We start from the raw sequence: 15464 nt of genomic DNA, 5'->3' as shown, positions 1-15464 counted from the left end.
TTGGATGAATATTGGATGAACGACCTTAATCATGCGTTTCGCTTGCAGCTCCGTTCCTTTATATATCTATTACAGAATAAAAGTAGATGATGCAAAATATGCACTCAAACACGCTGATAAATGTATAGGATTTAAAATAGGTTCAGTAATTTTAGAAATTATAAACTACAAACTTACAAATCACAAAGTATTAAAATTATGTTGTTACTACAATTTGTTATTGCCAATTGGCATGGATCCAAATTTCGAAGAATTGTAATTTGCTAAATTTCTTATGTAATCAAATATTATAACACAATCTAATTTCATAACGAAATCACTTTATAGTGGGGATCAAATATAAAACAATCACAGAATTCCAGTTAAAATTTCAATTAAAAAGATAGTTTTATACTCAATTTCTCTTTACAGTTAGTGGTACCCGCCAGACTCCGATCGAAGCCAAGCTGTGGAAAGACGGCAAGGCGCTACCGGCAAAGGAAGTCGAAGCAGTGGTTGAACAGGAGAAGGTTCTTTTCAAGATCAAGAAGCCATCTCGCGAACAATCTGGAAGATACCAGATCAAGCTGTCCAACGCCCAGGGAGAAGACTCCAAGGATGTTACTATTATCATGCAGAGCGCGCCGACAGCTCCTCAGAACGTTGAGGTCACTGAAGTATTCCAGACCTCTTGTGTGGTTGCCTGGAAGGCACCCGCTGATGACGGTGGCTCGCCGATCATCAAATACGTCATTGAGAGACAGGTAAATTTTAATGAAATTACTTGCCCTTTAATTTATTGTTTTGTAAGTCTATATGTAGGATATGGAGTTTTATTAATACTCTCGTCAGGCCAAGTTGGTTTTGCAAAAATATTTTGAATAAATCTTAATAAGTATATAGTAAGGTCTCTAATGTAATGCTCTTGCTATCAGGACCTGTCGCTCAAAGCTGGTTGGGACAACGTCGCCGAGGTTCCATTCGGCGAACCAACCAAGTACAAGGTGGAGGATCTCATTCACAAGAAGACTTACAAGTTCAGGATTCGGGCCGTTAACAAAATCGGCTCTAGTGAGCCTGGTCTCTTCGCCAAGCCCGTGCTGGCTAAGGACCCGTGGGGTGAGTACATGATTGCATCAAAATATCATGATTTAAATTATCAAATATCAGCATCGGTTGGAATCATTAAATTTACTTCATCAGCATTCGTTGGAATCGTTACATTTACTTCATAATACTTATATGACACAATGACTATTTACTAGTAAATTTGGTGGTATAATGAGCAGTAAACTCCACTTATAAGGACAACTATGCTGTATCATAATTTCATAATCAGAATTCGGAAAAACCAAGTCTATTTTAACAACCATCCTAAAGGGCCCGGTTGATACAAGCCTTTAGAAATAAGTTAGGACAGTCAATATTAATATTCTTTATTGTCTACGGTAAAATAATGAAGTATATTCTACATTTTATAGATGAACCATCCAAGCCTAAGAACGTGGAGCTCACAGACTGGGACAAGGACCACGCAGACCTCAAGTGGCAGAAGCCAGACAACGATGGTGGTGCTGAAATTACCGGCTATGTTATTGAATACAAGGTTCGTATGCACAGCAATAAGTCTTGTTCTTCTTCCATCAGCCTTTATTCCCCTGCAATACGATCGATGCAACGTTTTCACGCATGCACAGACAATTTGGCGTTTCACGACGCTTCTGCACATCAACTCCCTTCGGTATATAATTTAGATATAATAGTTCTATTTATAAACGATCAGCATGATAATCATCGCCTTGCTCGTCTCGTCATTTATATTTTATATATACTTTCATCTATAATACCACTACGATTCTATTCACAGGAGAAATTCGGCAAAGACTGGGTAACTGGTAAAGAAGTTCCCGGCGACTGCCTGTCTGCCACCCAGGACGGCCTAAAGGAAGGCTGCACTTATGAGTTCAGGGTCCGCGCCATCAACAAGGCCGGACCTGGTGAACCCAGCGATGCTACCAAACCTATTATCGCTAAGTGTAGATTCGGTGAGTACCCGCTTTTGTTTTTCTTTTAAATATATGAAGCTGGTTATTTCGTCAGCTCTACATAGGTATATCGGTTGCGGAAATGTTTGGGTATTGACAATGTACTGTAGCAACAGTAATTTTATACAGCAGTTTCAGATCTTATTTCTGGTAGGTGATAGAAGTTAACCATCACAGTTAGAAACCCAAGAGTGACTAGAAAATTTTCCCACTCGACTTACCAATCACTTATAAGTTTTTCAATTGAATTAAAATGACTTTTTTTACAGTCAAACCCTACATCATCGGTGAGGGTGTACAGAGCATCATCATCAAGAAGGGCCAGGTCATCACCTTCATCAGGTGAACCCGAACCCGAGGTCAAATGGATGAAGGGCGAAGAGGTAAATATTTCCTCAAACAATTCATATCTTAATATTTATATAATGAACTTAACTATACCAGATATTATGACAATATATTTTTTTCAGTTCAGCTAGAATTTTATTATCATGTTTTTAATTTTTTTGAGACATGAATTGGTCATAATTTAAATTATAAAAAATTGGCAATTGGTAATACTATAACTGGTAATTCTTAAAAAAAAAATAGATTTCCATACAATTATTTTTGTATTATAATTCATTGACCATAATGCAGCGAAGCGGCGTATTAATCAATAATTTTACTTTTTTTCCAAAAAAGAAACGTGGCAAGCCGTACACGGAGAAGGTTAGAGGGTTAAAAATAGATGTTGTCTCACACTATATGTCTCTAAACAATTACTTTTACATTTCTCTTTATCTACACTTATATGTGGCTAACATACTGCACAAATGTATTGGGTGTGGAAGCGAAGATTAAAGAGTCAACTAAAATAGTAATAATAATAGTTGTTTTTGAACGAATATTAATATCTTCAGTTGGTATTGGAAGCCTCTAATTCAAATTTGAATAAACTTTAGAATTCGCTGCCACACCAAACAAAATAGCAACGAACGCGCTATACATTGTATCTACACGCAAAAACAATGTTAAAGCAATCGATGTAAGCTTTTGATGTGATAACTATAATCTAAATCTTTTTGTCTAAATTTTTCAAATATTTCGGTGCACTGATCACGAAGATAGCTGTGCACGTCCACTATTTCATTGTATGCTGATGCGTACACATTTCTTACATTTTATAACTTCGATTTATTTTTATTGTGGTAACGCTCTTGACTTGACAGTTTGGCGCCATGGTTCGAACTGTCAAACATGATTCTAACACTATCAAAATATACTAAAACTGATCAATATCACTGAAACAAATATACATTTAATGGGATTGCAACTATGTTTATTTTTCATAAAAATCTTTTCTCCTTCTATATTTTTTCCACACGAGTCATTCACATTTCACAATATTATCTCGTACGAATGACCACTTGACATAATTTAATAAATCCGTGTTATTCCAATGTTTTAACTATGACAGCACATTATATTCACAATTGAATGAAAAATGTACATGACTTCTCTATTCACTTACTGCCTACAGTATTTGCATCATTACAGCAAAAACATCTTTATTACCTCACTGTCACGGTTCATTTCTCAACACTTCATTCATCACTCTTACATACAAAGTACTTCAAACCCATACATCTTCAGTTGCAATCCCAACATCCGCTATTCTTCCATCTAAATGATTTTCCATTTGTAGGAAATTCGTGATGATGGAGACCGCATCACGATTGACAAATACGAGAGGAACACCGTACTGACTGTGAGGAAGACCACCAGGATCGACAGCGGAAAGTACAGGCTTGTGCTCACCAACTCGTCTGGCACTTGCGAAAGCATTGGCGATGTTGTTGTGCTAGGTAGGTCTAAATATACTTGATTATGCGAAGATGTTTCTAGGCATTTTAGTCAGGATTTATATTCGATTATGCTAAGAACTTTTTAGGAATATCGGTACATTTGGATAAAGGAAAAATTTTATTTGGAAATTGCCATCACTGTAAGTGACAAAGCGTTCCAACTTCCAAGAGATGTAAGATCGGAAATGTTTGTGCTAGCTAAAGCCAATATATTAATAAGAATTTTGATCATTGTTTCAACCAACACAACCAAGTTCAATATCGTTGACAAAACAATAGGCGCTCATTGCATATTTACTTACCTACCCCCTATCTAAGAGCAAATCATTTGTAACATTGAACTAATATAATTTATAATTTCAGACAAACCAAACAGGCCCAACGGCCCCATCGAGGTGGTGGACGTCCGCGCCGAGAAGGCAACTGTCAAATGGCAGAAGCCCGACGACTGGCAGGGATCCGACATCACCGGATACACTCTAGAGAAAATGGACATGGTATGCAATTCTAATATACTAATGACCTCAAGTTTTAAGTAATAATGCTCTTAGCAAAAATAATTTTTACGCTTTTAGTATATTTAACAAAACTAGACAATATCTTTTAGATTTTTGTTTATGTAAAATTGGATTATTTATTTATTTTCGACTTTAAAGTCCTGCCATACAGTTAGTAATTATTTGACATGAAACCTTACGAAAACTTCAACAACGGTTCCCGGTAGGCCACAAGGCTATGGCATTGCTTTTGTTCATGGGCGACAGATGCTGCTTACCATCAGGCAGACCGATTCCTCTTTTACCTACTAAGGCAATAAAAAAAATATTTTATGTAACTTAAAATACGTAACACTATAACAGGACACTGGCAACTGGGTGCCGTGCGGTGAAACCGGTCCGGAACCCACAGAGTTCACGGTGAAGGGTCTCACGCCGAACCACAAGTACAAGTTCAGGGTACGCGCTGTGAACAAAGAGGGTGAATCTGAACCATTGGAGACCGATGGGTTCATCGTTGCTAAGAACCCGTATGGTGAGTGCTTTGCTTTTAGTCTATTTTTCAAAATACTGTAATATAAGAAAAAATCTTTGAAATGTTTATGTACCCTAAATATTTTGTCACTGGTTGCTTTTGTGTTCGACTATACTTAGATTTAAAATAAACGAACAAGTTCTTATGAATCCAAGCATAAACTTACCGATGTTCTTAAAATAACTGCCCATTATTTAATTTGTAATTTCCACAACAAAGTATGTATTTTTTTTAGCACAAATAAAAAAATACTCTTCTTTTTTTTTTAAATATGTAACATAGCATATTTATAGTTTATTTTTTTATTTGCGATCAGATCCACCAAAGGCGCCTGGCAAACCAACTATCGTTGACTACGACAACATGTCGGTAACTCTCCAGTGGGAGCCGCCAACCGATAACGGTGGTCGTCCAGTACTCGGCTACGTGGTCGAGATGAAGGACAAGTTCTCGCCCGACTGGATCGAGGTAAGAAACACAACTTTACAGCAAAATGAGGTAGTAAATTATCAATCTTCAAAAATGTTGGATGAATTTTATCCAGAGCCGTAAAATGTTGCGCTTGAATTAAAAAGATATCTTTGACATTTGACAGTTCTCAGCTGGTTTTTGTTTTGAAAGTTTAAAGTTGTTTGTTTACATTTTTGCCGGCATTATTTCGTAATGTACGGTTATAATAGGTGCAGTCAAATATCATTTTAAATGCCCTAAATACTCTAAACTATCATTGCAATGTATAAATGTCAACCAATCTTGTAAAAAGTGTTATTTTTATTTATTTATCTAGATACTGTTATAGATTACAACTCAGAATGTGCACTACGTTAAAAAATTGTATCGCACTTCTTTACAAATTAATAAAACAAATTACCAACATTTAACTGCCAGTTTCGAAGTATACTTTAACTAACTTAATTATGCACTACAAATGTATAAAAGAAAACAAAAATACTGCCTAAGTAAGTATAAGTTAACAACAAATATTGACCTACATTAGTAAATCCAGAATTTGACCGTAACTATATTTTGTTAAAATTCCATTCCATCATAATTTTGAATATCATCATAATAAATAAATATTCTACAAGCAATTATGTCCTCAACCTTAACTTTGGAAATTAGGTTCAAGAAAAGCCTTAAAATACTTTTGGGCTGGAATAATTACTTGACTACTGCAAGTAGCAAAATCATTTTATTGGTGGAGCCATTTAGCCAGACAAAGTCCTTAACTCAGGATATAGATTACAAATACTGTAGATAACTCTGACCTACTACGACACATTTATTTTCCATCAGGTTGTCAAGACAAATGACACCAAGACAGAGTACAAGGTGGAAGGTCTCAAGGAGAAGATGGTGTACCAGTTCCGTGTGAAGGCTTACAACAAGGCTGGAGTCGGTGAGGCATCACAGCCCACCGACAACCATCTCTGCAAACACAGGAACTGTTAGTATATAATTATTGTATATTCTTTACTAGCAAGAAAATATTTTGTATTGCATCTTTGCCTGGGAAAATTATGCTGTAATATTGTCTATTTATTATTGAAAGGGTAAGATGCAAAAAGTATGGAACAAAAACTGCTCTGATATTGCTGTGATGTTTTAATTTATTTGAATATTTAACTTTACTGTTACTGCATTTCAAGACAAATTTTTATTCTAATAATATTTTTCAGTGAAACCACGCATTGAGCGTAGCACATTCAAGTCAGTCATTATCAAAGCTGGTCGCACTCACAAATGGTCTGTGGATGTCATTGGTGAACCAGCACCAGAGATGACATGGTAAGTAACTTATTATATACTTGTTTATAGGGATAGTGTGATAAGGCAAAGATATGGTACCATAAAAGTAATATCACAACATTTACTTATGTTAGATTTTAGTGGATCCCACATAAAAGCTGAAGTGAAAAATAAGTTTTCCAATATTATATTATTATTGTTATATATTCACATACAAAGATAATCCAAATATCATTACCCCAAAAGGTCAAAAGTGTAAAGCCACGAAAATGGGGTAAATGGCTTGGGTGCGGAACAGCGGCATTATCCACACTGCTCTGTATATGGCATACTTCCTATTCTCCCATAATATCTGTCTCGCTTAATCGTCGCTGTTGACAATAAACCGCCCGTGGTGCCGTTAGGGCAACTACGTCGAATTTAAAGCTCTTGCCAAGGGTATATAGCGCCATGTGTTTATTTTATTTTTATTGGATCGCCAGTGAGTACATTAAGAACAAAAAAAAAATCAAACACTCAAATCGAACTATCGAGTTACAGGCAACCACAAAATAATAAATATTATAATGTATATATGTCTTGTAATGTATTGGGCTAAATAGTTGTTATGAATAAGCAAAGACGGTGACACTGAAATGTTCACACTCGCCGTTGTAGGTTACCCCAAAAATGCACAGATGTCGCCACAAAAAAAATTACATCGCGATGTCAAGATTCTCCTGCGATTATAGACGTCCGGAGCGAACGCTGGTGAAATCATACTTACCTGGCGTAGGGGACACCGTGATCAACAAGGCGGTTCCCCCAGGGCGAGGCCTGTCCATTGCACTGCGGACGGGTTGACCCTTGCGATTACCCCTAATGTGGGTAACTCGGACGCGTAATTTTTGGTAGTGGGGACTGCGTTCGCGCCGTCCCCCCCGTATGAATCTTGAAAATCTCAGTCTAAATATTTGTCAAGACATCATATTTTACATAGATAGGTGATAGCCCTATCCTAAACAACAAATTGCTGTAAGGACTCAAACAAGATACGGTATACAAAACTTGATACAGTTGAAAGTTACACATATCACAATTAAAACAATTTCATATATTTGAAACCATTTGTCGAGGGTCACACTTATTTGAGAGAGTTTAAATATTAATTAAACGGCTATGTGGTTCAATTGAATGTAATGAAACTGAGACATATGACTGCCATCGAGTAAACTTAATATTTTAATATTTTTTGTAATTACCCTGGCATGGTATGGTAACAAGAAAAAAAAGATTCCCATGAACCTTGTACTATTTTTTTTTTAAATAGGCTTAGCAATCAATTAACTTTTAAATGTAGAGGCTGTAATATAAAATTTCTTATTAGAATATTCATCATAAGCATATAAAAGTACTTATATTCATTTGGGGTATGCTGAGTCAGTCACATTTTTCCGTTAGTTTTATAAGTAGTGATGAATATTCATTTTTCCTAAGTACTTCAAAATGATGTCAGAAAACCCCTCTTTCCAATCATATTTTGTTTTGTTAGATATAATAACTAATATTTTTTTTATAAAAAAATAATCCTACAAAATAAAGATAGCATTTAAAAAATATATGAATAGAATCTGACAAAAACACATGTGTAATAATGTAGTTAAGTAGCTTTGAAAAAATTAACGTATCTCATGATAACCAGAATAGTTAATTATACATGGTATTACTGAAAATTTTCATTATGGGGTAAATGAAGTTTCGACATTTGCGGATAGATGTCGCGTCAAGAAAAATTACATCGCGATATCAAGATTCTCCGGCGTTTATAGACGTCCGGGGCGAACGTTGGTGAAATCATACTTACCTGGCGTAGGGGACACCGTGATCAACAAGGCGGTTCCCCCAGGGCGAGGCCTGTCCATTGCACTGCGGACGGGTTGACCCTTGCGATTACCCCTAATGTGGGTAACTCGGACGCGTAATTTTGGTAGTGGGGACTGCGTTCGCGCCGTCCCCCCGTGTTATACTGAAAAGGGTTACCTTAGTAAAGGAAAGGTAAAGGTACCTGGTAAATGTTAGGGTACCTTAGTAATTTCATGTAGGAAAACTGGGCTTACCGTGCAAGACATTGTCTACCAATCAAATTATATCAACTTTAAGCGATTAATTTGAGCAATTAACTGATCTCAAGTATAGGGATAACGCATCCACGCGACGTCTCTATAATATCACTTGAATGTCAATAATATACAATTTTTCATACTTAATATTCTCCATCCTTCCAGGTCTTGGCGCGACAATGTAAAACTAGTAAACACGGAGCGCATCAAGATCGAAAACCAAGAACACCACACCGACTTCACCATCGTGAACGCAGTGCGACGCGATACTGGAAAATACACCCTGCGTGCCGAGAACTGCAACGGTTTTGATCAGGAGACTGTGGAACTGACCGTACTGAGCAAACCCAGCGCGCCTAAAGGTCAGTTTTGAATTTTTAACGTTTTATTGAAGTTTGAATTCATAGAACGGTTTTACGTAGGTTTTTATACTGGCTGATATTTTTGGGCAGTATTAAGAAATATTATAAGCTATTTCGATAATACTGGTATATATACTAGGTTCGGTTATTTACAGCCACATGTATATATTTTTTTCGGGATAAAATTAGTAAATAATGTTAGATCATTAAAAATTTCAAATCTTTTGCAAATCTTACTGTTGGGCTCAAAATATTTTCTCTTCCTATAAAACAATTTATACCTAAATTTATTAATCTTAATAGAGTCATTCGGCTAAAAATACAAAAATAAAAAACAACAGTTTGACATGAATTCTTTACCTTAGATGATAAATAAAACATATTATTTACTATCTTCTCATGTTTATGTTTTTTCGAATAGGCCCGTTGGAAGTATCGGACGTGCACGCCGAGGGATGCAAGGTCAAATGGGAGAAGCCAGAGGACGATGGCGGCTCGCCGGTCAAGGAGTACGAGGTCGAGAAAATGGACCTCGCCACCGGCAAGTGGGTCAGGGTCGGAAGGTAAGCATTTAAATAGGATTTTATTTTTGTAGGGGATTTAAGAGATATTGATAGGTGATAGTAATTTATATAAGTATTTTACCCTAAGTTTTTATATCTAAATATTTTTTATTCCAACTCGCCCTCAACCTTAAACTACCTCTATGAAAAAACACCATCTCGAATTTCTACAAAGAAAAAACCAACTAAATTATTTTTACAATATAACAATTTCTTTACTCCTGTATTCAGAGTTGCTGGCGACAAGAAGCCCCTGGAGATGGAGGTGACTGGCTTAGAGCCTGGCCACCAGTACAAGTTCAGGGTGACGGCTGTGAACGACGAGGGCGACTCCGAGCCGCTCGAGACGGAACGCGGCACGCTCGCCAAGAATCCGTTCGGTGAGATATCATAGTACTTGAAATAATGTAGTGCTTTTAAATGAAGTCTGTAGATGAAAGCTAGATCCTTTTGATTACTTGATGATAAACCATAGGTCAGATTACTGCCATTTAATACTAAAAAAATGTCTATACCCAGATGTTAAATATAGTAATTAAAAAAAAAACAGAAATTAAATAAAATCTTATCCCTGTAAATGTAAGGACTTCCAATGTTTAAACCAAAAGCTGTAAGAGTTCACTGAATAAGCACTAAATTATATGAAATTGGTAAAGAAACTCTATGATTTATTTATAGGCGACTGTGATATGGAATTTTACGTTTATCTTATATATTTCGTGTTATTGGTAAAAAATACATGCACCCCTACCTATAATACAAGTCCTGGGTGTCAGTACTAACCCACTGCTGGACACAGGCCTCCCCTAATCTTACCTATAAATAAGGGGTTTATTGCCCCAACTTATAATCTGTTTGTCCACCAGATGTATCTGAAAAGCCACAGAACGTGGAAGTGGCTGACCACGATAACCAGAGCGCTGAGATCAAATGGGAACCGCCGAAGGATGATGGCGGTGCTCCGGTGCTTAAGTACATCGTCCAGAAGAAACCCAAGGGCGGCGACTGGGAGAACGCTGGAGAGGTAATTTTGATATGGAGTAATGAGCATTTGTCAAAATTATAGGAGCAATGAAATAGGTTTTACGAAATATTGTCACGAATTTTCCTGTATTATCTGTCTTTTATTTTTTAATAAATTCGTTTTATCATATAATATATTATAGAATTATTGTGTTAGACAAAAAAAAACATATTTGATACATAATCATATGGGGTATGTTTTTTGGGGTAAATATATTAAATGAACCTATATGGAATATTCGAGTAACAATCATAAAATGAAATAAAACAAAAAAGAAATCAAATTATTTTCAACACTGAATGAACCATTAATATAATATTTATAGAATGAACCTTAAGTAGTTTTAAATAAAATTGAAATTTGTTAACTGTTTATTCCATAAAAATATATATCACATTTATACAGCATGTTCAAAATACTTAAAATAAACATTATTAAAATATTTTTAGTGGGATTTTAGTTAACACATAATTATCCTCTTCTCTATCTGCAGGTACCTGGAAACCAGAACTCCGCTAAAGTCGAAGGTCTGCCCGAGGGCAGCGAGTACCAGTTCCGCGTGATCGCCGTCAACAAGGCTGGACCCTCGGAGCCCTCCGAGCCGACCAAGATGACTACCATCAGGCACAAGTCACGTAAGTCACATACCAGACAATGACTGAGGGATAATACTGAAAAGATCTTATTTTGAGTACGTCATAACAATACTTATAAATCATTTTGACACCCCGCGCTGCATTTAGAGTTTAAAAGGGATAATAAAGTCAAAACATGACGGCTAGTACTAATCTGGTCTAGGGCGGCCAACACAGTAATTAGCTACTACAAGTTGATTTAAAATAATCTCTTCTTCTTTCGTTTTACAAGTTTGATATATTTAACGATGTTGTGTTGTGAAATTGTAAAAGATTACTAAGTTAAATTAACTATATCTTAGGTATGGTAGGAAACTGTTATAGAAACTTCTTAGTAATTAAACGATTGATATATATGTACTACGTACTAGATTTGGCGTTCTGAACGTTCACTGTGTTCAACTGAATTAAACTGCAATCTATTCAAACTGACTTTAGTATGGTCAACATTGACAGCTTGTGGTTGTGTACGGAGTCATGACATACGAAATCGAGTCTAAGTGTAAACCGGGATTTGAATAAAAAATATCAGTCAAATAAGTAAAATAATTAGTTGTTCAAGTGAATAAATTGGTTATAACAGTGACGTTTTGGTTGCCATTTTAGTTCAGATTTTGAACAAATAGTTTATATGGACGTTCGTGTCTAGAAATACGTCAGTGAATTAAACCTGATCTATCCTAAATAATGTTGTTTGCAGTGAAACCGCGTATCGACCGCACGAACCTGAAGGCTCTCGCCGTCCGCGCCGGCAAGCCGATCTTCTTCGACGTCAATGTCAGGGTGAACCCGCACCCAAGGTGCAGTGGTTCCAGAAGTGGAAGGCGGACGAGAAGGAGGTATGGAGTTGTCTTGTGAAATGTAGATTGTTACGATGAGTATTGATAGTTATTTATTTGTGGTCTTGATTGTCAATTTAGATATTCCCGTTTGACCTTTGTAACCGACCTCAAAAAAGGAGAAGGTTGTCAATTCGACTGTATTATTTTTTATGTTTGTTACCTTAGAAATTTTGGCTGGTGACCCGATTTTGACGATTCTTATTTTATTTGAAAGCTGGTGCTTCCCTTGTGGTCCCTTAAAATTGAAGTTGAGGCCAAAATTGTTTTTATATAAAAATATTTTAACAAGTTCCAAAAGCGAACGTACGCAAGGCCGTGAAATTACGATCACCTTAATAATAAATAAAAAGACACCAAAATTATGAACAGAAAACAAGCTGTTTACATACCTGCAAAGTTATATACTTTGCCTTAGTACATTTCCTTCAGGATTATAATGTACTAACTATTGTATTTTGTATCAATCCTCGATACTTTTGTAATTTCATCGACTATAATTTACTATTTCACACCAACAGGTGACAGAGAACGTAATCAACGTGGACTATAACACTAAACTGGACGTTAAGGAGTCTGTACGCGCTATGACCGGCACGTACCGTATCCTAGCAACGAACGAGCACGGCACAGACGAGGCTGAGGTCGAGATCACAGTGCTGTCGGCTCCTGGCAAGCCTGGTGGTCCACTCAAGGTCGCCGATGTTACCAAGAACGGCTGCAAGCTGGCCTGGAAGAAGCCTGAGGACGATGGAGGTGGGTTTTGTGGTTTATCGATGTCGATAGTTTTATGTTAAGGTTATATATCGATATTTTGCTGTATGTATATTAGTCTATTGAATTAAATCCTCATTGAATGACAATAAATATACAAACTCCGTTTAATCGATAATCAATATTACAATCCGAATGTATCGAATCGATAATTCAACCGTAAAATAAATCTTTATACAGGCAAACCAGTCACCGGTTACATGGTGGAGAAGCTGAACAAGGCCACAGGCCGCTGGGTGCCGGTCGGAAAGACCGACGACACCGAGATGGAGATCAAGGGTCTGCAGGAAGGCGAGGAGTACGAGTTCAGGGTTAAGGCATCAACGATGAGGGAGAATCCGAGCCGCTGAAGACCGACCACTCGATAATCGCCAAGAACCCTTACGGTGAGTATATACAAGTCCTGTAATATGTAATCTGGTGGACTCCTCACCTGGGTTTAGGACCTTAGTCTACCACGCTGGTCTAATGCGGGTTAACGGATTTCCCATACCTTGAAAGATCAAAGAGTATTACCAATTAATTTGGTGATAAAACTACAATAGCTTGTTCGAGGAAACTGATATGTCCCGGATTGATATTGTTCGAAGATAAAAACATATTGGACAGTGATCTTTGCTTTAGTAGAGACTGGGAATTTTAATTTTATTATGCAGACATATTTGGCTAATGATTAACCGACTTTAATAAAAACTGAGGTTGTCAATTCGATGCTTACTTATTTTTATATTGGATATTTTCTTTAACTATCCTAATTTCCAGATATTCCCGGCAAACCCTCGGTGCCGACCCTGGAGGACTGGGACGTGGACCGCGTGGACCTCAAATGGGAGGCGCCGAAGAACAACGGTGGCGCGCCCATCACCGGCTACATCATCGAGAAGAAGGAGAAGTACGGACAGTGGACCGAGGCTCTGGTCACCACGGTATGTGATAATGAGTTTTATGTTGGGATGGAATGTTTGTTTTGCTTGCTGAGTTATAGTTAGTTACATATTAATCGAAATAATCGATTATATTTATCGATATTAATGTGGTACACAATGTCTTTAGTATGGATCCCATCTGTATACATCTTTGTATACAAAGTTTAAAATACATAAATAAGATGTAATGATGGTACTATCTGTATTACCCATTAGCAGTCTAGTTGACAATGGATACAGCATTAACTACTCATAATACATACAAATTTGTAATACATATCAAAATATGCGACATAATCCATCACAAACCATCATTTGCCTAGACCTAAAAAATAACAAATGTAATTGACATGCTTTCCGTAACGATATAAAATATATATAGAGATGTGCTATAAAATCGAGAATTGAAACTCCAAGACAAAACCTATTTTAATAGGCATTTATAAACACCTCTTTTATTTCCAACAGACTCCAGAATGCCCAGTGCCGGACCTGAAGGAAGCTAGCAATGTGTACCAGTTCCGAGTCCGTGCTGTGAACAAGGCAGGCCCCGGAGAACCGGGCGACGCCACGCAGCCGCATACTGCCAAGGCACGATTCTGTGAGTAAACCTCTTTATTGAATTTTGTTTTTTCGATTATGATTTTGTATTTTATGGTATCTTGTTACATGCTTTTAATAAGTGTTTTATTATTATTATTTATTTTATATAAAATGTACATAATTAATATGGCGCCATATTTGTGCCGGTCATCGAGGAATGCATTTAGTTTGTCGATATTTTTTCTTGATCTTCATCACACTTCACATTGAAATTTGTGAAATTAATTTTCACTGCCAAATCATCATCATCATCATCATCTCAGCCACAAGAAGTTCACTGCTGAACATAGGCCTCCCCCAAGAATCTCCACGTCCTTGCCAAATATGTATATTTTGTTATACTATGCTTGCCGATTTTTGTACAAATATCTAATTGTAAATTTCTAACAGTGAAACCGCACATCAACCGCGACAAGATGGTCGCCATCCGCGTACGCGCCGGCACCACATCAAACTGGACGTCGACATCAGAGGCGAACCTCCACCGACCAAGACCTGGAGCTTCGCAAGAAGGTGTAGGTTATTGAAAAATTGTAGTTTGCATCGACTACAAAGTAAAATGTATTTCCATTTAGAATATTTTATGATGCTTGAAATTGAAATGTGTATAGGTTTTATCGATATATTCTGAGAGGATTTTAAAATATAGTATGTGCGTATTTATCGATAAAAATTGCGAATATATTTTTAATTAATCGATAACTCAAAAACACTGCATTTGATATCTTGTTTTGGTTGTGTAAGCATAAGTTGAAATTGAAAAATAAAAACAGTATCGATAATTCAAATTACTTTAAAACCTTGACTATTAAAACTAAATAATAACTGGATTTTTAATATTATTAAATAATTTAAACGGATTTTTTTATTTTTTATATAATTTATTAAATACAGAGGAATCATAGATTCAACTATCAAGTCAATGTAATCCCAGGTCCTGAAACCGGCCCCGGCGTCAAGATCGAGAACGAGGACTACAACACGAAG

At 36.6% G+C, this 15464-nt stretch overlaps 1 protein-coding gene and 2 non-coding genes across 3 annotated transcripts in view; all 3 read left to right on the top strand.

The window, feature by feature from the left end:
* LOC115456032 (twitchin) overlaps positions 1-15464 on the top strand; it is an 81806-nt gene that overhangs the window by 44852 nt on the left and 21490 nt on the right. Inside the window, 25 exon segments of the mRNA XM_037438538.1 lie at positions 412-743; positions 915-1098; positions 1461-1585; positions 1847-2024; positions 2294-2360; positions 2362-2407; positions 3712-3871; positions 4235-4368; positions 4732-4903; positions 5220-5371; positions 6200-6350; positions 6583-6691; positions 8917-9113; positions 9535-9676; positions 9908-10056; positions 10543-10700; positions 11194-11335; positions 12036-12184; positions 12705-12930; positions 13129-13266; positions 13269-13334; positions 13711-13874; positions 14343-14475; positions 14868-14921; positions 14924-14992. Of these exon segments, the coding sequence (XP_037294435.1) occupies positions 412-743; positions 915-1098; positions 1461-1585; positions 1847-2024; positions 2294-2360; positions 2362-2407; positions 3712-3871; positions 4235-4368; positions 4732-4903; positions 5220-5371; positions 6200-6350; positions 6583-6691; positions 8917-9113; positions 9535-9676; positions 9908-10056; positions 10543-10700; positions 11194-11335; positions 12036-12184; positions 12705-12930; positions 13129-13266; positions 13269-13334; positions 13711-13874; positions 14343-14475; positions 14868-14921; positions 14924-14992 (3597 nt within the window).
* On the top strand, positions 7411-7572 carry LOC119189747. Its single transcript, XR_005112585.1, has one exon. It is a non-coding gene; the product is annotated as a U1 spliceosomal RNA (small nuclear RNA).
* On the top strand, positions 8488-8648 carry LOC119189748. Its single transcript, XR_005112587.1, has one exon. It is a non-coding gene; the product is annotated as a U1 spliceosomal RNA (small nuclear RNA).

Source organism: Manduca sexta, chromosome 3, assembly GCF_014839805.1.
Source record: "Manduca sexta isolate Smith_Timp_Sample1 chromosome 3, JHU_Msex_v1.0, whole genome shotgun sequence".
Lineage (NCBI taxonomy): Eukaryota > Metazoa > Arthropoda > Insecta > Lepidoptera > Sphingidae > Manduca > Manduca sexta.
The sequence above is the reverse complement of the archived record's forward strand: the minus strand, read 5'-3'. Positions and strand labels throughout refer to the sequence as shown.